This window comes from Chiloscyllium plagiosum, chromosome 9, assembly GCF_004010195.1.
Source record: "Chiloscyllium plagiosum isolate BGI_BamShark_2017 chromosome 9, ASM401019v2, whole genome shotgun sequence".
Lineage (NCBI taxonomy): Eukaryota > Metazoa > Chordata > Chondrichthyes > Orectolobiformes > Hemiscylliidae > Chiloscyllium > Chiloscyllium plagiosum.
The window spans coordinates 90773840-90797194 of record NC_057718.1 but is presented as its reverse complement, the minus strand read 5'-3'; the positions used below and the strand labels follow the sequence as shown (position 1 = coordinate 90797194).

The window sequence follows — 23355 nt, the reverse complement described above, 5'->3', positions numbered from 1 at the left end:
AGTCCTGGGCTCTGACACTGCAACAAATTCAACAGCTGCAAAGTGGTAGGATGCGAGTCGATCACAATTCATGTAAAAGCCACATGAATAACAGTAATTGTGAATTTCCGGTGAACTCAACTGGTTCACAAACATCTTGACCATCGACAAACACGCAACTCCATCAACAGTCAAGACCTGAACCCTGTGTTTCTGTGTAATTCCACTGAACTCAAAGAGATTTTTTTCTGTAAGTTTATTGTGGCAAATAGAGACAAACATGGGGCTATAGTTTTCAGAACATTAAAAAAAGAAGCAGGTTGTAGAGTATGTTGGCCCAGTGAGCATGACCAGCCATTAAATAAGATCATGACTAATCTAACGTGCCCTTAAATTCAGTTTTCTTCCTGTCCCTGGAACTCTGGACTCCTTAGTCAATCAGCAATCAGCCAATTTCGTTATGACTGAGATGGGAGAAATGCAGAGTCTTTCTCTCGTCCCACTACTCCATGGCTCACACCATAAATGTAATTGTTTTACCTGCTTCCCTGATCTTGTCAATTGTATGTCTTTCTCAATATTACACTTAAAATTAAAAAAGAAGTAGGTTTCTTTAACAGACACAAATTATTAATTTATTACAAAACAAAAAACGTATTCAATGGATATGCAAAACTGTTTAACATATTTAGTTTGTAACAGAAATGCTTATTCCTCTAAATAATCCAAAACATATACACACACACACTCACTCACATACATTCTCTCACTCACACACACATTCTCTCACACACACACTCAGTCACACACACACATACTCTCTCTCTCACACACACACACTCTCTCATTTACACTCGTGCACAGACACAATACTGTATAAAGAGTAAAACAAGAGGAACTTTTCTCTGCATAGACTTATTTTGTGGAAAAAAACAGTTGCCCAATAATTTTTAGTTATTGTTGAAAGAGAAAAGGACAAGGTTTCATATATTCAGAAGACTATTGATCAGACATTTTAGCATGTGTAGACATGTATCATCAAACATAGGCTGCTGGATCTTGGCAGACACAGCTCACTTGAGAAACAGAGTATTCAGATGTCTTTCAGTTGCTCTTCAATTGGACATTCAGGAGTCATTTCAAGAGCTTTTCCCAGAAACAGGAGAGCTGAGCTGGGAATTCCTTCCTTTGACAGTTGGTCACCAACTATCCCAAACAACATTCAAAGTGAAATAACTCCACAGAGGCCGGTATCCTGTCACCACATCACCCTTTATATACAGATGCATAGGATTTGACACTGGCCTGGCTTCCTCAGAGCTAGCTTTCAGAGTGCACAGAACCTCTGACACTCCTATTTATACCTGTCAGCTAGGGCTCCCTGATTGGACCAGGTTAACAGTCCCAATCAGGGAACTCATTCTATGATGTCTACCTGGCTGGCCTCATTACAATTACCACACAAAGCTGCAATTCAACCTTTGTTCATCAGTGAGCAACTAGTTGTCACAAGACAGGACTACTGAGATGTGCCTTATTTGGGATAAAAGGTTCCGCTGACCTTTCGCTGACCTTTCAGAAAACAACACCCAGGTTTCCACAAACCCGAGCCCATTAAAATAATTAAATACAAAACAATCGGTAACAAACTCTGCTTTGAATATATTCAATGATTCAGCCTCTGCCACTCGCTGGGGGCAAAAATTGCAAGTTGACAATGAGAAGAAATTGCTCTTTATTTCCATCTTAAATGGGAGGGTAATTACAGAGGAACCTCGAATATCTGGCATTCGATTATCTGGATGTGGGATTATCCAGCAAGATCACAAGGTCTCAGCTAAACTATGTTATCTGGCATTTGATTATCCGGAACTTGATTAACCGAATGAAATACTCCTCGCCCGTGTCCTTCGGACAATCGCGGTTCCTCTGTAATTTGAAACTGTGTTCCCTAGCTCTGTGTTCCTCCATGAAGGGAAATATACTCGCAGAATCTTACATTTGAATGACAGTACCTCTCATGCTTCTAGATTCTACCTGTGTCTATGTCAATTTGAAATCCCACTTCATATTAAGAAAAATCTAACCTAAGAAAGTTAACTTTCACTGGATTATCTTAGTGAGCATGTACACAGGAACATTTCTTCTGGGCGTGAAATGGATGGAGTAGAACCTATTGGACATGTGTGTGGTACAATGAGCTTGACTAGAAAAATATACTTTCTCATTCCAGGTTTCCCATTGTTTGATTATTTTGTATAGAGTGTGAAGAAAGAGAGAACCTGAGACACTGCAGCATAATAGTACTTATGCCTGAATCAGCTCTGGATTTTCCAATCCTGTATCCCTGTTTTTCTCTATGTTCTGTTGCATTCTCCTCTTCAAACACTCATCTAATTCCCTTCTTTGTTATTCATTCACGGGATGTGGGCTTCTCTATCTTGGCCAGTATTTATTGCCCATCCCTAATTGCCCCGAGAGCAGTTAAGAGTCAATCACATTGCTGTGGGTATGGAGTCACATGTAGGCCAGACCAGATAAGGATGGCAGATTTCCTTCCCTAAAGGATCTTAGTGAACCAGCTAGGTCTTTCTGACAATCAGCTATGGGCTTCATCATTCCTGTTGAAGGGCTTTTGCCCGAAACATCAATTTTCCTGCTCTTCAGATGCTACCCGAACTGCTGTGCTTTTCCAGCACCACTCTAATCTTGACTATGGGCTTCATCAGTCGACTCTTAATTCTACATTCTTTACTGAATTCAAATTCCATCAATTGCCACAGTTGGATTTGAACCCAGCTCCCTAGACCATTAGCTGAGTTTCTGGATTAATAGTCTTACAGTAATACCACCTGGCCAGTGCCTCCCTGATAAGTGTTTCAGACAAGTGTTACAACAATTTGAGAAAAAAACATTGAGTGTTCCATTAACTCTGCTTTTTTCCAACTTCCCTTTTCATGTTTATCCTGAGTTTATAACCCTTTGCAATTCATTGAACCACCAGCTTCAACAATTCAATACCTACTCTTGAAAAATGTTCTGGATTCCAAAAGCTTTCTCAATGTGACCTTAATCTTCTCTAGCAGTGGGTACAGGCTGGGGAATGGCCTTTGCAACAGTTCTCCATGGTTACAAACACAACTGACATTCCAATGAATCTTCACTGCGCCTTTTCCATTACTGCCATATCCTTCTTTAGTGGCGTGCCCAGCATTGCTTACAACAGATTGGTTGCCGTCTATACAACATCCTTACATTCCATGCCCGTGTGTATTTAAAAGCACTGGACTGATCCATGGCCTTACCTTCATGCACACGAGAACAGCTTTGGAATATTCAGCCTAAACTCTCCTGGCAAACATTCCTCACAGGCAGATAATCTTGGACAATGTGCCCTTTCCTCAATTGCGCTTTCAGTACATAAATTTCCTGAGCGGACAGATATTTAATTTCACATATCCGCATCCCAAGACTTCTCTCTTCCGTCACACTAAGACTCCTGCTGGACAGTGTATATTTTACTTCACTTCCTTTACCCCCAAAATTTACTCCGACATTAACTGCCACTGCTTCCTGTCTGCCCGTTATGCTAACCCACCTTACCCTGTGAATGCTCCTTCACAATTGGTCATGATTTGCAGGAACATAAAGCAGATTAAGACCATTTTATTCTCCAAGGGTACCCGCCTTCTGCTTTTATACCTGAGCTTTTAGATTTTCCTCTCTCTCCCTGACCTGCAACAGCAGGTTGCTGTTCCCTCAATGCTGGACAGCACTAGCTGATTGGCCATCCAGTTTTGAGAACCTGTCCACTGACGTTGATTGGGTAGTTCTCTGGCCACTAATTGGCCAATCCAGCTGAGTGTTCCATACATCCGTGAGAGGTCAGAAGGCAGCATATGGCCCTCAAGATACAAAGTCCCCATGCCAAATTCATTCCTGAAAGATTTGGCTCCAACCATTATCAGAAAAGATCAGTATCATTCCTTTCATGTGGATTCTTACACAGAATTGTCACAGTGCAAAAGGAGACTATTCAGTCCATCTTTTGCCTGTACTAGTTCTTTGGTCTAGTGCCAATCCCCTGCCTTTACCCCATAACCCTGCATACTCTCTCTATCCAAATAATCATCCAATGTCCCTCATGAAAGCCTCAAATGAACGTGACTCCATCACATATCCAGGCAGTACCCAAACGATTCACTAAGTAATTTTCCCTGACAGCATTCTTGCTCGTTTGCACATCACTTTGAATCAATGCCCTCATGTTCTTTTTTTCCCTGTTATGAGTGGAAACAGCTTCTCCCCATCTACTCTAGCTCAAACCTCAACCCAATCTCCTCTCAGCCCCCTTCTCTCCAAGGGGAACAGGGATTAAATATAAAGCAGGCAATCCTATGCACAGGCCACGAGGTACCCTTTGACTGAACTGTTTTCTCTTCTTTCTTCCTCTTCAGCAGCTCACTATACAGACACAATCTATGTGGAAGGGCTGGCATAGTGGTATTATTGATGGGCCTATTAATCCAGAGATTCTCGGGACCTGGGTTCAAATCCCACCATAGAACATGTTGGAATTTGAATTTAATAAAAATCTGGAATTAATGACCATGAATTCATTATCAGTTGTTGGGGGGAGAAAACCCATTCTGGTTCTCTTCCTTTCGGGAAGGAATTTGCCATCCTTATCTGGTCTGGCCCACATGTGACTCCTGACATGCAGCAATGTAGTAGACATCTAACTGCCCTCTAGACCATAAATACTGGCCTAGCCAGTGACATCCTCATTCTGTGAATGAATGAAAAATAAACATATATTCTTATTAAATCAGAAATACCGAGAGTATGATAGAATTACAGCCAACACCAGCCAAGATTCCTCTTCCCAATAGTTATCATATGGGCTGTGCACATTGGGAAAGTACAAATTTTGGCTTTGTTCTGACAACCCCATAGAAAAGCACAATTATTTGCAAATATTAGCTAACCCTAGTGAATTATGTTCTCATGGAAACTGACATAATTGGATACAAAATTGGCTGGACAGTAGGAGACAGAGGGTATTGGTAGAGGGTTGTTGTTCACACTGAAGGCCTGTGACCACAGGTGTGTTGCAAGGCTCAGTGGTGGGCCCACAGTTGTTTGCCATTTATATAAATAATTTGGATGAGAATATAGGAGATATGGTTCGTACGTTTGCAGATGAAGCCAAAAATTGGTGGTGTGGTGAAGAAGGTTATCTAAGACAACCACATCTTTTTTCAACTAGGCCAGTGGGCCGAGGATTGGCAGGTGGAGTCTCATTCAGATAAATGTGAGGTTTTGCATTTTGGTGAAGCAAAACTGGGGAGGTCTTACACAGTTAATGGTAGGGGCCTGGGGATTGTTGTCAAACAGAGAGACCTAGTGATGCAGGTACATAGATCCCTGAAAGTGGTGTCAAGTATGGACCAGGGGTTGAGGAAGGCATTTGGCATGCTTGTCTTCATCAGAGCATTATGGACAGGAGTTAGGATGACATGTTACAGCTGTACAAGACATTGGTAAGGTCGCATTTGGCATACTGCAACAATTCTGGTCACCCTGCTATAGGGGGAATGTTATTAAAGTGAAAAGGGTGCAAAAAATATTTACAATGATGGTATCGAGAATGGAATGTTTGAGCTATGAGGAAAGGCAGGGACTTTTTTCCCTGGTGCGTAGGAGGCTGAGGGGTGACCTTGTAGAGATTTATAAAACCATGAGGACATCGATAAGGTGACTAACCAAAGTCTTATCCTCAGCGTAGGGGAGTGCAAAACTAGAGAGGATAGGTTTAAGAGTCGAGAGTGTGGTGCTGGAAAAGCACAGCAGGTCAGGCAGCATCTGAGGAGCAGGAGAATTGATGTTTCGGGCAAGAGCCCTTCATCAGGAATGAAGCTTGTGAGCTTAGTGGGTAGAGAGATATATTAGAGGGGGGGGGGGTGGGGGGGCTGGGGGAGAAGGTAGCTGAGAGTGCGATAGGTGGGTGGAGGTAGGGGTAATGGTGATAGGTCGGACAGGAGGTTGGAGCAGATAGGTGGGAAGGAAAAAGGCACAAGTCATGAGTGCGGACAGGCAAGACAGGTCATGAGGGCGTCGGTTTAAGGTGAGGGGGAAATATTTTAAAAAGACCTAAGGGGCAACCTTTTCATGCAGAGGGTAATGCATGAAGGGAACGAGCTGCCAGATGATGTGGTTGAGGAGGGTACAATTGGACAGATACATGAATAGGAAAGGTTTAGAGGGATATGGGCCAAACACAGGCAACTGGGACTAGTTCAGCTGAGGAAACCTGGTCAGCAAAGATGAATTGGGCTGAAGGGTTTATTTCTGTGCTGTATTCCTCTATAGCTCTCTATTCAAAAAGGTAGAGTATTGGGGAGGGTGTTCCACTGAGAGTTCTCTGCATCAGGGCACGATAAGAGTCAGGATCTGAAGCTGTTGTCTCATTTTTGCAAGATCCTTTCCATGGTTATTTCTCACTGTTAGTTATCTTAGTCCCAATACTTTTGCTGATAATTGCTTGAAAGTGATGGTCAAACTGAATTGCTCGGGATCATTTCCTTTAGACTTAATTCGTATCTGAGCTTTTACAATCCATTTTCTGGTTATAAGTACTTTTCCTCATTGATTATCTTATTAATATTTTTAATGAACTGAAGTATAATTTATCAAGCAGAGAACCTTACGGTCTGTTAATTCCTTCTGATGTCTTCATTTACATAATTTGAAGGTTTCAAAGCTTGAAAGTAATATCAAACTGAGTGCCTTTTTTGCAAGTTATTAACATAATTAATTTTAAGGTTTTAATGATTGCTGCAAAATAATTAACTGAACAGCCCAGACCATTTCCTGCATTTTGATAATGGCTCTGTATTCAAACCTAGAGTTGATTGAAATCAGTTGCTTTGTAAATGGCAACACTGCTGTAGACGGACACTTCAAATGCCAAATGATTCAGATTTTTACTGTAACTGCCAAGAACATTTTGGGAACCGGAAGAAGAGCTTGCATTTTAAAATAAAAATTGTCCATGGGATTTGGACATCGCTGGCTGGGCCCAGCATTTATTGCTCAGCTTTGGTTGCCCTTGAGAAGGTGGTAGTGAACTGCCTTCTTGAACTGCTTCAGTCCATGTGCTATTAGGGAAGGAATGGCGATATATTTCCAAGTCAGGATGGTGAATGGCTTGGAGGGGAGGTTGCAGGCCATGGTGATCCCACGTATCTGCTGCCCTTGGCCTTCTCGGCGGAAGTGGTCGTCAGTTTGGAAGGTGCTGTCTGAGGAGCCTTTGTTGCTTGAGCATAGATAGTACACACTGCTGCTATTGGCCACTATTTTTGGAAGGGAGTGAAAGTTTGTGGGTGGGGTGAAAATGAAGTGGGCTGCTTTGTCCTGATGGTGGCAAGTTTCTTGAGTGTTCTTGGAGTTGCACCCATCCAGGCACGTGGGGAGTATCCCAGCACACTCCTGTCCTTTCACTCGATGGCGAAATCCTGGATGTAGGTCAAATGTTAAGATTGATTTTTTTTTCAGCTGCTGTTTTGGCGATTTGTGCTTTTTTTTTTAGTTGTTTCAAAATGCCATGGTCAACAGGGGCATGGCGTGGCATGTGCTGAAGGGATTTTTACAGACTTCAAAATTTATGCATGACCCAATTGCTCCCTGCCATTTCTGCCACAGCTGAACAGGGCAGCTTGGAGAAACAAGAAGATCAACACAGAACAGGGTCAAAAAGTGTGGTGCTGGAAAAGCACAGCCGGTCAGGCAGCATCCGAAGAGCAGGAGAGTTGATGCTTTGAGCATAAGCTCTTCGTCAGGAATGTGAGGTGGCCCAAGGGACCTGAGAGATAATAGGAAGGGCGGGGCAGGCTGTTGGAAGAGGGAGTAGGTAGAGAAATTAAAGCTCTGAGCCGTAGCCCCTGCCACTTTGGTTGTGCAGAGGACAGTTCTCCTAACTCACTGAAGAACAACATGCGCAATGTCGGACACTTCAGTAAGGACATCCTCGCTGACACTTTTCAACTGCTGGAGCCGCAAGTGCAATGCTAGAGCAGGGCACTGAAAACCTTGAGTTCACTCCCTCCACTGCTGTGTCACCTCTTCATGCAGCACAGATCTGAGACACTGACCTTTCTAACTATGATGGACCCCTAAAGGGATGCAGGTTAGCTTTAAGTGGTGCTCAGCGCTCATGGTTTTCACCTACTTCTGTTGCATCCAGCCAATTAACAATGCAATTAGTGTTGGCCGCATGCCGAAATCATTGGAATGAACAGGCCGCATGAAATTGATAAGGTACCTGCATTTCAATCAATAGGTGCCTTTTAAATCTCATGCCGGTGCCTGGGCCTATCAAATCTGGTCTCCTTGATTTGCAACTCCTGTTACCGACACAAATCCCTGAATGTTCTAAATAGATTGTATTGGTTCTGGAGATGGAATGTGACAATTTGTACCTCTATGTAACCTAAACCTTTCATCTGACAGGGTAAAAATATCACATCCAGTGCAATCTCAGGATGTGATATTTTTACCCTGTCAGATGAAAGGTTTAGGTTACATAGAGGTACAAATTGTCACATTTCATCTCCAGATCCAATCCAATCTCAGGTCACCTCCAAGAGTTTTGCATCATTACTGGTGCCCTTCGAAGTACAAGCAGAATTTTTAAACCTCATGAGTGGAATTTAACAGCCTCGCTGGAATAAGCTTCAATTTTAAGATGCAGGATTATCTTCATTTGATTTAAATGGAACTATCAAGGTGAAAGACCAATATTTGTGGTGCAGGTCCCACTGTAAAGGCAATGCGACTGACAGCATTGTATTTAAAATATCTTTACCAGTTCGGTGTTTACATCATATCGGTCAAGGCAAACCAAGTAGGACAGTTGGCACTTTCCTTATGGAACCCACTTGGTTTTGTTTTTCTATTGCTTTCACTGGAAAGAAAATTCCAGCAAATGACATTCAGTCCACTCTACCCAATTCTCCCTTCCTTGTGTCCTTGTTGAGGTGATCATTATTAAAGATGATAAAGATGATCCCCTGGCGAGTGAGGTCATAAATGACAGAAGAATCATGCTTGCAGAAATGGATAATGAAATTCAAAGGATCACTGGCTCGAGTGGAATTTGACTTTAAGGAAGAAGAGAAGGGCTCACATTCACATCCTGCTGCTGATCATTCTTCAATTGTTGAAGTGCAATCAGTGTAAGAAAATTCAACAGCGCTAAATGCAGACTGTCTTAGTCCCACAGTCAGCCAAGATATAAGGACTAAATATTTCATTTCTCAGGGAGATATAGTGCACTGAGAACTTTCAAGCTCTTCCAGGAAACGCCTCATTTGATCCAAAGGGCAGGGTCTGTGGCATTCCTCTCAGGGCCTCATGGGAATGCCAATTTACTATGTGCTCAAGTTCCGGGAAACAACCTTGTGAGTCAGACTGAGCAGACAGCTACAAATGGAAGGAATCCATCATGTTCCGAACTTCTGCTGGATTGCAGTTCATTCCTTGAATCACACTTCTCTTTCATGTTCCCACATTCTTCGATGTCATTCTCAGGAAGCATGTACTGGCCCTGGAGAGGGTTCAGAGGAGGTTCACGAGAATGGACCCAAATATAAAAAGCTTAACATATGAGGAACATATGAGAAATGTTTGTGGACTCTGGATCCATACCTGATGGCTTAGAAGGACGAGGGGGGATCTGATTGAAACATTCAGAATACTGAATGGCCTGGACAAAGTGGATGTTGAGATTTTTAGGTTAGATTTCATTCAGTGTGGAAATAGGCCCTTCAGCCCAACAAGTCCACACCGACCCTCTGAAGAGCAACCCACCCAGACCCATTCCCCTATATTTACCCCTTCACCTAACACTACGGGCAACTTAGCATGGCCAATTCACCTAACCTGCACATCTTTAGACTATGGGAGGAAACCGGAGCATCCAGAGGAAACCCACGCAGACACGGGGAGAATGTGCAAACTCCACACGGACAGTTGCCCGATGTGGGATTTGAACCCGGGTCTCTGGTGCTGTGAGGCAGCAGTGCTAACCACTGTTTCCATTGGTAGGAAAGACTGGGACCCGAGGGCACAGCATTAGTGTAAATGGAAGATTTTTTTGAACGGAGATAAGGAGAAACATCTTCAGCCAGAAAATGGTCAATCTATGGAATTCATTGCCGTAGAAGGTTGTGGAGGCCAGATCATTAAGTATGCTTAAGATAGAGATAGATAGGTTCTTGATTGTCAAGGGGATTAAGGAGAGAGGGATCCATGATTGAATGGTGGACAAGACTCGATGGGCTGAATGGCCTAATTTCTAATCTTATGTCTTATGGTCATATAGTCATTCCTTTTGAAATCCTTATGTGTTCACTCTAATTAACATTTTGTCAATTTTCTGGTAAAGTGCTCCATGTTATGTTAAAATTCTCTTGCTCTATGTTGACAAAACATAACATTATCTTCTTGTGCCTGTGCCCAAATTCTTATATTAAATGGAAAGCAAAATTCAAAGGGAGGCCACTTCCAACACCACAGCAGTTTGTTCAGTTTTGGTTCATGGCTATCTCTCTATCCATGTGGTCACTGCTCCTTTAACATCACCTTCCTCACTGGTAGGACATTATTAAGATTCTCTCTGAAAACCCGCCCACACACCGTCTCCCGCTTTCCCTTCTTCACTTCTTCAGAAAATTAAATAGTTCAAACTTTCACTTGGGTTCAATACTGTGGTTTGAAGTCCCTGCTCAAATGTGTCACAAAATTAGTCTTTATGTTAATCAAGGAGCAGCAGAATTCACTCTGACAGATTGAAAATCATTTACACTGACACTGCAAACCTTTCGGGTCTTCGAAGGAATTAATGAAAATGGTGAAAAGCTGAAAATAAAAAGTGCGGCATAAAATATAACAGAATATCACAATCTGCCTTTCACTATTTTGACGATATAATGCTAACATGTCTAACATAACAGTCAGGCAGGTTACACAATACTTGAACAACAGTCATAACACTTTTACAAACATCCTAAATCAAAAAGGACCATCCCTACGATGGAACTCCCTCGTGGACTATAAAATTCCACTGTTTGGACAATTTCCATCTGGGTCAAGGGTCATTGCAGGGAAACATTCATTGCTGCCATTTCTGCATGATCAGTTTATATTTGCAAGCAACTGCGTTCACATTTTCAAGAAGATCCAAACAAACTTCTGCCTTCCACTGCCAATGTACCTGTACCTGTGTGCAACGGCGTGTCAAAACATATGTGGATGGGTTTAAAATCAGGCCATTAGATCCCTTAAGCTTCATTCAATACAATCAGAGCAACCTTCGACCTCAATTCCACTGTCCCACCACCCATAAGACCAAAGGACAGAGGAGCAGGAGTAGGCCATTTGGCCCATCGAGTTTACTCATTAGTTCAGTAAGATCCCAGCTGATTCAATGATCCCCAACTGCACTTACTGGCCTTTTACCCATAATCCTTAATTCCCTTATTGATAAAGAATCTATCTCAGTTGTTTGTATAGTTAATGTACCAGCCTGGACAGCCCTCTGCAGCAAAGAATTTACTACCTCTGAGACAAAATTCCTCCTCGTCTCAGCCCTTACTCTGAGATTATTCCCTCTGGTCCTAGACTCTCCTATAATAGGGAAACAACCTCTCACTACCTACATGCCAAGTCTCCTAAGAAGTTTGCATGGTTCAGTCGGGTGTCCTCTCATTCTTCTAAAATCCAATGAGTACAAGCCCACCCCCAGCCCTACCTTGCTTCCCACCTTCCTCGATTTCCCGATAAGTCAAACGTCTATCCATCTCAGTGTTGGAGGTACACAATCATGGAGCATCCATGATCCTCTGGGATAAAGGATTCCAAAGATTCACAATCCTTCCTGAGGAAATTTCTCTTCACTTCTGTCCTAAACAATTGATCTTTTATCCTGATATTACACCCCTGCATCCAAGCAACTTCCAAATGTGAAATTTGCTCAGCTTAGGGGAGGTTCGGCACCAAATAAAATTAGAGTCAAGAGTGTGGTGCTGGAAAAGCACAACAGGTCAGGCAGCATCTGAGGAGCAGGAGAATCAATGTTTTGGGCAAGAGCTCTTCATCCTCATTCCTGATGAAGACCTTTTGCCCGCAACGTCAATTCTCCTGCTCCTCGGATGCTGCCTGTACTGCTGTGCTTTCCCAACAGCACACTCTCAACTCTAATCTCCAGCATCTGAAGTTCTCACTTTCACCAAATTAAGTTAACCTAGCTGGGGACTTCCAAGGTTCTGACAGGCAGATCTGCAGTCCAATGTGATGGCAATATCTCCAACTTCCACTGAAATGCTGGCAGTTGTTAATACTGAACATAAGGTAAGCATTCGCTCCATCTAGTGTGAATCCTGCCTGGCGTCTCTTGATTTTAAAACACTTCTGAGTTCAATCAGTGACAGCTTTGATCTAGAGTCCAGATTGCTTTAACATATTGTGAACATTACTGGGGAAACAGTGGTGGATTTGCTGTTCCTTTTCACATTGTCATTATTCGCAACGAACAAGCCAATAGTACATATGTTGCCTCCTCATCCTCTAGAAAGGGAGAGAAATAGAAGCTCTTTTATCTATGCTTGGACGTTAAATATCAAATGGAACAGCAGTCTCAGTCGTTTCCTAGTGTTGGCCCTTTTATAGTACTTGGTGCCAGGGCATGCCACCCAAACAATTGCCAATGAGGTGTCCATGTGCCCAGGAGCTTCAGAACTTGGATGCCACTCATTGACTACAGTGCAATACTTTATGGATGGCTGTGGAAAGGTTTGCTTACCAGTCCTGAGAAAAGCCCACACACTCCAATAATGCAGAGAATGTTGAATACTGCAGAGCCCACAATCGTTCCGACCCCGACATCCCCCTTTGTGATGAACACTCCTGAGAAATAGAAAGGGAAGGTTAAGTAGGGAGAGCTATAGTACCTCTGGAATGCCGGCCGTACACACAGTAAAAATGTAACAGCACAAACAGTAAACACAAAAGGGTTTATACACAAAGTATTTGGCCATAATCAAACACTGAGTGTATACTGAAAATTGCAAGTTTGCGATGTATACGTTCAGTGTGTGAGCTACCTTGACATTACCAGGCCTCCATAATGAGCCTCCATAAAACTAATAGCCCAACACCATCACTCAATTGCTCCAGAATTCTTCAGAAAGCATCTGAATAAATGGACAATTTGTTGAGATATTGTTTCGCTAAAGCATTAACTTTGAACGGCCAGTTTTCAAATCGTGCGCTGATTCACAATTCTTCAGCTATGATTTTCAAAAGTTTGTTTAAAAAAATTGACTTAGAGAATATGTCAAAAACAGGTAACACTGAATAAAAATCATTCCAGTCTCTGTATTATTGTACATGAGGAACAAAGGAAGTGTTGTCAGCAGTTAGTGGACACATGATAATGCAGAAGTGAAGTTTTTAAGTAAGATGTAAATTTAATATAGAATAATGAGTTTCAATTTTAAATCTGTACATTTTAAATTTGATAATGTTAGATCAAAGTCTAATATATAAAAACAAGAATTGTAAGTACGACTTCAAAATTGGCAAGTGGGAAGGCAAAGTTACTTGGAGATTTGGATAAATATTTTCGAAGACAAAATATCAGAAAAGGTGGGGCAAGTGCAATGAAATCAGGCCAATTGGATAGCTCATTGAGCTGCGACCAGAATGAAGGGTCGAATGGCCTCATTCTGTCCGTATGCATGGATAATTGACCATGAAGACGGCAGGTTCATTTCCCGGAGAAACAAGCAGCCGGGAGTTGAAGCTGAGAACTTCCTGGTCCATGTTGTGCTAACAGATAGAAGCCAGAGTGACAGAAATGGCACTATAATTGGTGCCATTGCCCCGTTATTGTAAGAGATCCAGCTCCTAATTATTAACCAGGGACTTGTGGCAGATGCTAACTGCATCTGGATGTCAGTGGTGATACCCAAATGAACAAATATCCTCCAACGCCTTTCAAAAAATTAACTGGTGGGTGGGATATCGAAAGAATTGAACAATGCACCAGCACATGACACACCATTGAGCTTGGAGAAAAGATGCGAATATACTGTCTCACGCAGACAGAAACACTATACAGCTGAGTACATAAGCAGAATACGGTTCAATTTGAAGATCCCTCAAATGTCAGGGGGTGAATTATATCGAATCCATTCACAGAATATAAACATACTTTGTCCATAATTTGTGTAATTTTTTGTGCAAAGTGAGCCCGACAAATAAAATAAAATCACTTTAGAGTGAAAGGATAAATAAAATCATAGAACCCTTGCTGATTTCTTTTCACCATTTTGATTTTTAACTTTTTTTTAAAATTATTTTTGGTCTGGAGCTGTTAACTGCGGGCTGAGAGCTGAAAGATGACCTTTGGACTGTGAGAACGAGCTGTTACTTGTTCATGAGGCCAGAACTGGAAGTTAACTATAGATGGTTCCAAGTTTAAAAGGTGCCCTGTAGACACTTCAACCACAGGGAGGCCTTATACTTAAGCAGATGTTGAATGTTAACTGAGACCTTACAGGGAGACAACAAAAAGAGTTGCCAGAGTTTGAATTGGTTTTTGGACTGTATTTGAACTGTAATTGGATCACAAAGATTGTGCCAGTGAAAGCCATGGGACAAAGGTTTGATTTCTCCCTGTTTGTACTCTCATTATCAATGTGTTGAAAGTTTAAAGAATAGAACCAAAGTTCTGAGAATTGAATGAACATTCCTTAGAGCCTTTTGGAAGATATTTGCATGCACCGGTGTCATCAGAAACCAAGCAAGATTTAATTTTATATGCTGATGACGTTACAGATTGGGGAGTCTGCTGAATTGAACTGGCCTGTTACATCTCCCTTTTTGATTTATCCCTTAACCCTTTTGGTTTGTCTTTCAGTCTTTGTGAGGGTGTGAGGCTAGAATTTAAAAGGACTAGGTTTAAATCTTAGACATTAATTAGATTACCTTGTGGTTTGACTTTGCTCTGCAATTATTATTAATAAATTGTCTTCCAACGCCTTTCATAAAAAATGTCTGGTGGTTGGGATATAGAAAGAATTGAACACTGTATTATTAATAAATTGTTGAGTCTTTTGTTTAACCTGGTTATCTTGTATGGATTATTCACAAAAATTGGGACTGTTTATTCAAAATGTCTGGCTAGGAATCATTGGGGTCAGTTCCGAGGGTCTTTGAAGGTTTTAATTTTACTATGTTGTGAATACAGCGGTAGGGAGGCTGATTTGATTCAGTTGACTGTGTCGTAACACAGGGCCATACTTTAAAGATTCAAACCTTGTTATTGCTATCAAAAAGGAAGCCTATTCCGGTAGACCCAGAATTAAGCAACAAAAGCTAAATGTAAGCATGTAGGTGGTAAGGAAGTATGGTATGTTGTCCTTAATATTGGGAGGATTTGGGTAAAAGGGTTGAGATGTCTTGCTGCATTCATACAGGGCCTTGCTGAGACCAGCCTTGGAGTAACATATGCAGTTTTGGTTTCCTTATCAGAGGAAGGATGTTCTGGCTATGGAGGGAATAAACAGAGGCTTACCAGACTGATTCCTGGGATGGATTAGTGGTGCTGGAAGAGCACAACAGTTCAGGCAGCATCCGAGGAGCAGCGAAATCAACGTTTCGGGCAAAAGCCCTTCATCAAAAGCCCTGATGAAGGGCTTTTGCCCGAAATGTCGATTTTACTGCTCCTCAGATGCTGCCTGAACTGCTGTGCTCTTCCAGCACCACTAATCCAGAATCTGGTTTCCAGCATCTGCAGTCATTGTTTTTACCTACCTGGGATGGCATGACTGAAATAAGAAGAGAGATTGGATTGGTTCGGACTACATTCGAATAATGATGGGGCATTCTCATAGAAACCTATAAAGTTCTCAAAGGACTAGGCACCATAAATGCCGGAAAGGTGTTCCTAATGACCAGAGCCAACAGTCTAAGGATATCGGGAAGGTCATCCAGGATTGAGATGAGGACAGATTTCTTCACCCAGAGAGTGGTGAGCCTGGGGAATTCTCTGCCACACAAAACAGTTAAGGTCACAACATTTGAAGTTTTCAAGAAGCAGTTAGTTATAGTTCTCCTGGCTAAAGGGATCAAGATCTTAGGGATCTGAGGAAAGAAACACCATATTAAGTTGATGACAAGCCACCATCATATCGAATGGCAGAGCAACCTTGAATGGCCTATTCCTGTTCCTATTTTCAATGTTTCTATGTAAAGCCTGTGACTTAGCAGGAACAGTGGCAATGTGGATGCATAGTTGGCTGAGTGATAGGGCATGGGAGTAGCTGTGAACAACTGTTTTTCAGACTGGTGTAGTGTGTACAGTCAGAATCACCAGGGTCGGTATTAAGACCATTGCTTTACCTATGTGAATAATATTCTATACCTGTATTGGTGACATAGACTTGGGGGTGTGTAGGGCACCATTTCAACGTGTGCTCATGGCACAGAACTTGAAAGTATAGTATACGGTGAAGAGGACAGTGATGGACTTCAAGAGACTAAGTCAGGCTGGTACAATGGCTGATTGTAGCAGATGACTGGCAGCACGGTGTCTCTGTGGTTAGTACTGCTGCCCTACAGCACCAGGAATCTGGGTTCAATTCTAGCCCTGGATGACTGTCCGTTTGCAAATTCTCTCTGTGTCAATGTGGGTGAGCTCCTGTTTCCTCCCACAGTGCAAAAATGTGCAGGTTAGCTGGATTGGCCACGTTAAATTGCCCATACAGGACAGGGTTCTGCAAGCTAGGTGGGTTAGCAATGAGAAATATAGCAGGGGTGGGGTCAATGGGATGCTTTTTGGAGGGTCAGTTTCGGCTCAATGGGCCGAATGGCCTGCTTCCACACCGTAGAAATTCTACGGCAAAGAGAAATGTGAAGTGACACATTTTGGTGGAAGGAATGAGGTGAGGCAATGGAGAGAATTCTAAAATGGGGTGCAGAAATGGAGGAATCTGGGGGTGCAGAAGTTGTTTGTAAGTGGCAGGACAGGTTGAGAAAGTTGTTAAAAAGCCACCCAGATCCTGAGCTTCATAAATGGAAGAACAGAATCCAAAGCATATTACGGTGAATGCTTATAAGTCACTGGATTAGCCTCGACAGGAATAATGTGTCCAATTTTGTGCATCACACTTTTTGCACAATATGTTGCAGTGGGGGTGAGGAAAGGATTGATGACAATGAGGGACTTGAGTTACACAGTTGATGTTGAAAACTGGACTGTTCGCGTTAGGGAACAGAAGATTGAAAGGAGCAGATGTTCGAAGCTTCGAGGAATTTGGAGAGAGATGTCAATAGGGAGATGAGGGAGATACGAAACACATACTTCACGTCAGTTTTTACTGTGGAGAAAGACATAGAAGCTAGGCAACACAGGAAAATAAATATTGATGCCTTGAAAACAGTTCACATTACATAAGAGGGGGTGCTGGAAGGCTTAAAAACATAAAGGTGGATAAATCTCCAGGACCGGATCTGGTGTATATTGTGGAAAGTTAGGGAGGAAATTGCAGGGCCTCCAGCAATTTCTAGTGGGCGGCACAGTGGTTAGCACTGCTGCCTCACAGCGCCAGAGACCCGGGTTCAATTCCCGCCTCAGGCGACTGACTGTGTGGAGTTTGCATGTTCTCCCCGTGTCTGCGTGGGTTTCCTCCGGGTGCTCCGGTTTCCTCCCACAGTCCAAAGATGTCCAGGTTAGGTGAATTGGCCAGGCTAAATTGCCCGTAGTGTTAGTTAAGGGGTAAATGTAGGGGTATGGGTAAGTTACGCTTCGGCGGGTCGGTGTGGACTTGTTGGGCCGAAGGGCCTGTTTCCACACTGTAATGTAATCTAATCTAATCTAAGATATTTGTATCATCTATAGTCAGGGGTGAGGTGCTAGAGGACTGGAGGGTGGCTAATATTTTGCCTTTATTTATGAAAGGCTGTAGGGAGGACTCTGGGAACTACAGAGCAGTGAGTCTGGTGGGTACGTTGTTGGAGAGGATTCTGAGAGATAGGCTTTGGAGGGGTGAGGACTGATTAGGGATAATCAGCATGGCTTTGTGCGTGGGAAGTTGTGTCTCACAAACCTGATTGACCTTTTTGAGGATGTAACCGAAAGGATAGATGAGGGCAGAGTGGTAGATGTTATCTACATAGATTCTAGAGAAGTCTTAGACAAGATTCCGCATGGTAGACTGATCAGTAAAATTATACCACATCGGATTCAGGAAGAGCTTGTCAATGGTATACAAAATTAGCTTTGTTAGAGGATGGTGATTGAGGGTTGTTTTTCAGACTGGTAGCCTATGACCAGTGGTGTTCTGCAGACATTGGTGCTGAGTCCACTGTTGTTTGTCACTGTATCATCGACAGTGAAAGAGGTTACCTAAGATTACAAAGGATCTTGATCAATTGGGCCAATAGGCTGAGGAATGGCAGATGGAATTTAATTTGGATAAATGTGTGTTAATGCATTTTAGTAAAACAAACAAGAGCAGGGCTTATATATTTAATGATAGGGCCTTTGGTAGTCAAATAGAGAGACCAAGGGGTTTAGGTACGTTGTTCTTTGCAAGCTGTGTCGCAGGTAGACAGGGTGGTTAAGAAGGTGTTTAACACAATTGCCCTCATCACTCAGACCATTGAATATAAGAGTTAAGACGTCAAGTTGAAGTTCTGCAGGACATTGGTGAGGCCACTTTTGGATTACCGCGTACATTTATCTGCTATAGGAAGGACATTATTAAATTGGAGAGGATTCATCGAATCATACAGCACAGAGACAAACCCTTCAGTCCAACCAGTCCATGCCGAATGTAATCCCAACTAAATTAGTTCCACCTGCCTGCTCCTTGTCCATATCTCTCTGAACCTTTTCCATTCACGTTCTTATCCAAACGTCTTTTAAACGTCGCAATTCCTAAGATATTGCCAGGAGTGAAGGTTTGAGTTATAAGGAGAGGCTGGATAAGCTGGGAATTTTTCCACTGAAGCATGGGAGGTTGAGGGGTGACCTTATAGAGGTTTATAAAATCCTGAGGGGCATCGATAACGTGAACAGCCAAGGTCTTTTCCCTGTGGTAGGTAAGTTCAAAACTAGGGGGCATACTTTTAAGGTGAGAGGAGAAACATTTAAAAAAGGATCTGAGGGGCAAATGTTTCACACAGAGAGTGTATGTGGAATGAACTGCCAGATAAAATGGTAGATGCAGATACAGCAACAACACTAGAAAGACATTTGGACAGGTAGAAGAATAGGAAAGGTTTAGGGGGATATGGGCCAAATGCAGGTAAGTGGGACTAGCTTAGACTGGGGACCTTGGTTGGCATGAATGAGTTGGACCGAAGAGTCTGTTCCCGTGCTGTATGACTCTATAATTGTTCCCATTAGTGGAAGGATGGAGCTCCAGAGGACACTTAAATGGAACATCACCACAGTCCCAGAGGACCTTAAGCTGCTTTCTCATTTGAGAGAGATGATTGGTGATCACTTTAACTTGAAGATTTCCATGACTCAGGTGAGGGTGCGATGTTGAAAAGGCTGGGTTTTCATCGGGAATTGAACCTGCACTGTTGATATCAACACCAATATAGGAGTGTTTTTTATTCACTCATACGACATGGGTGTTGCTAGCTGGGCCAGCATTTATTCCCCGCTCCCCAGTTACCCTTGAGAAGATGGTGGCGAGCTGGCTTCTTATTCCCCTGCAGTCCATTCGCTGTAGATAAGACCCACAATGCTGGTTCAGGTGGATTTCCAGCTCTTTGACCCAGAAACACTAAAGGACCGGCATTATATTTCCAAGTCTGGGTGGGGTGCAGCTTGGGGGAAATTTGCAGGCAGTGGTGTTCCCACTTATCCCATGGATTAGCAAAAGAAATAAAGGTGATGAGAGGTAAAATCTTAGTTTTAAAAAAACCCAACAAGTTGTCAGGAGAAAGAAGAATCAATTACAACTTTCAAAAGAAAGTTGGATAATTATCCGAATAAACTAGAAATAGCAGGGCCTCGGGAATAAAGGTAGGGGAGTAGATCAAGTGAATTGGTCTTATAGACAGCTGGCACAGACAAGAACAAAGAGGAATGACATCCCGTGCAATAACTGCCCTACGATATTGAGAGAGTTCTGGGTTCTAGAGGAACACTTTAGTAAGAGTCGCCTAATTCTCAAAGGCTTCTTGTGGAACACCAGCAAAGATTTAGATAACCTCGAGACCTCAAGTCTCAAGATTTTGTTATTATGCTTTAAACATAGAACATAGAACAGTACAGCACAGTACAGGCCGTTTGGTCCTCGATGTTGTGCCGGCTGTTTATCCCACTCTAAGATCAGACTAACCTACGTAGCCTACATTGTATTATCTTCCATGTGCCTATCCGAGAAAATGAAGCCACAGGCAAAATTGCATTTCTGCAAAAAAAAACTAGTGTCAAAACAATTTTGTTGGAGAAATGACGGACAAGACAGGGATGAACAAATCAGGAATAACAAAGCGCAGCTTTGCTTTCTTGCACTTGACTTCACTGAGTTACCTATGATGGAGGTGAAGAGCTCAGGGGCTGAGCTTCCAGCTGCCATGAATGTAGCTCCGGCCACGTCTTCACTGAGGTGTAGGCGCTGCAGAAGAGAAAGCACAGTAAGAAACAGTCATGGTCAGTCATCACCATGACAATTACCAATAGTGTTTACCCATCCTGAACTGATGCTCATTATGCTGACCTGGCAGTCGGTCCGTATTCCCAATTTAATCTCCTTCCACAATCCCACTTGTAATACTAGCACTGGATGTTTCCTTTTTGAGCCAGATATAAATATGGCTGGATCTGTGTTTTTTGATGTGAATTCATTAGAAGCTGTAGCAAAAGGTTGCTTAAAGGGATAATGCCAGGAAAGAAAATGCATCGTCAAACATTTCTTTAAAATTCCAGGGACATGGAAGAGGTTACTTAATGTCATTATGATGATTTCACATGGGGGTGATACAACTTGCAGACTGTGTCAAACAAATGGGAAACAGGTCTCTTTGAGATTTGTTTTAATGCCTAGTAATGAGACAAAGGCATTTATCCTACCTAACAGCTGGAGAGGAATCATATCTCGTGGGTTAATAGTGTTGCTCCAAGCAATCCAATTGCTGAGCTCCCTGATAAACTCAACAATCTGTCCCACAATGATTTAACCAAGCAGACACTGAAAACAACTGCAAACCTCTGAAAAAGGAGCGATGTATTTTTTCAGAATGCAACAGAAACCAAACAGTTACCTTGCTCAACAAGAGCCAAAACAAAATACTGCGGATGCTGAAGATCCGAAATAAAAACTGGAGCAACTCAGCACGTCTCACAATATCTGTGCAGAGAGAGAAACCAAGTTAATGTCTTTTGACTTTTCTTGGGAACCTCCTTTTTGCATGGGTTTTATGGCTGCTTCCACATATATATTTGAAGGCGGAGGGTTAGCAGTAAAACGAAGCATCTCCTTTCGGCTCATCCCTAACCTGTCCCCCATATTACAGTAGGCAGGACAAGCACAGTCAGTCCACGTAAAGCCACTTCCTGTTCTTACACCAATACCTTTGACATCTCCTGAGGATCTGACTACACCCTCAACATCCCCTCTCTTGACCTTTCCACTAACCCTAAATTGTCAGACTGCTCATCTGATATCCAGCAGAACTTTCCTCAATTCAGTGTTGGGAAGGCCAAAGGCCATTGCCTTTGGGTCCCGTCACACCCTCCACTCCCTCACCATCAATTCCATCCCTCTCCGCACCACTGTTTCAGGCTGAAGAAGCCTGTTGGTAAGCCCGGTGTCACACTCAGCTCTGTGATTAGTGTCCACACTGAGACGTCCTGTTCCACCTCTAACTATGACTGAGTTTAACTCTGCCTCTGCTCTTCTGCTAAAGTCCACACCCATGTCTTTGCCATCTCAAGACTTAACTATTCCAAGAGTTGGTCTCCCACATTCTACCTTCCATACACCTCGGAGATATCCACATTTCAGTAATGGGGATCCCTTGAACATTTCCAATATTAGTCACTCCATCATTGATGGTCCTGTCCTCAGCTGCCTGGGCCCGAAGCGCTGGAATTTTCAGACCTCCACTTCTCCTGCTCCTCTCTCACCTCCTTAACAACCTACCTTTGAGCAAACCTTTGGTCATCCAATCAATTCTCTCCAAAAATGGCTTGATTTCACATATTTTTCATAATGCATCTGTGAAGTTCCATATGAATGCAAATAATTGTTGTAATCCACATAATAAAAGCAGTCAGTCAATTAGGCTTGGATTTTAAAAATCTGGAACTAATAATGACCATGAATCCATTGTCAATTGTCAGAAAACTCCATCTGGTTCACTAATATTCCTTAGGGAGGGAAACTGTCATCCCTACCTCTTCTGGCAATGTGACTGTCTCTTAACTGCCATCTGGGGAATTAGGGATGGGCAATAAATGTTGGCCTAGTCAGTGATGGATCAGTGGTGCTGGAAGAGCACAGCAATTCAGGCAGCATCCGAGGACAGGCAAAATCGACGTTTCGGGCAAAAGCCCTTTTTACCTAGTCAGTGATGTCCACATCCCATGAATGAATAAAAAAAATTAGTGCAAAGTAAGATTCCTCAGGTTTTATTTAATTGCTTAACACTCAGCTCTCTGTTAAACTTATTTTCCTATTTACTTGATGAGTCATAATGCAATGAAGTGAGAATTGTGAGGTTTCAGGAAATGTTGGGGATAACACCATGTTCACAATATTTAAGTTTAATACACAGAAAATCATAAATTGTTTGTATTAATAAACATTCCTGAAGAAGGGCTTATGCCCGAAACGTCAATTCTCCTGCTCCTTAGATGCTGCCTGACCTGCTGCGCTTTTCCAGCAACACGTTTTTCAGCTCTGATCTCCAGCATCTGTAGTCCTCACTTTCTCCTGTATTAATAAACATTGAGTCATTCGTTTGGGATTGCCGAATTAAATGCCACCGAGACGTACGGTCCATACAGACGGAGTGTGGTAACCTTTTACCCCCTCAGTTGGAGCTGGACTGAGATCCAGGCAGCATGCTCACATTTCCAAATTCATTAATGGACTCATTAATCCACTTTCTCAATAAGCTGTTATAACACATGTCCACAACAGATGGGAACTGAACCCAGGCCTCCTGGCTCAGAGATATGGACAAAAACACTGCAGCACAACAGCCCTGCACTCAAAGTTGGAAAATATTTTCTAATTAACCTGTTCAGAGATTCTCCTCCAGAGCACAAGTGACTTGAACCTT

The 23355-nt window shown here is 42.6% G+C and overlaps 1 protein-coding gene across 1 annotated transcript in view; it reads right to left on the bottom strand.

The window, feature by feature from the left end:
• The window catches only part of slc24a3 (solute carrier family 24 member 3), a 355668-nt gene that overhangs the window by 80164 nt on the left and 252149 nt on the right, over window positions 1-23355 (bottom strand). The window contains exons 5-6 of the mRNA XM_043696519.1: window positions 20600-20684; window positions 12842-12945 (exon numbers count right to left, since the gene is read on the bottom strand). Coding sequence (XP_043552454.1) covers window positions 12842-12945; window positions 20600-20684 — 189 coding nt within the window. The remainder of the gene's footprint in view (window positions 1-12841; window positions 12946-20599; window positions 20685-23355) is intronic.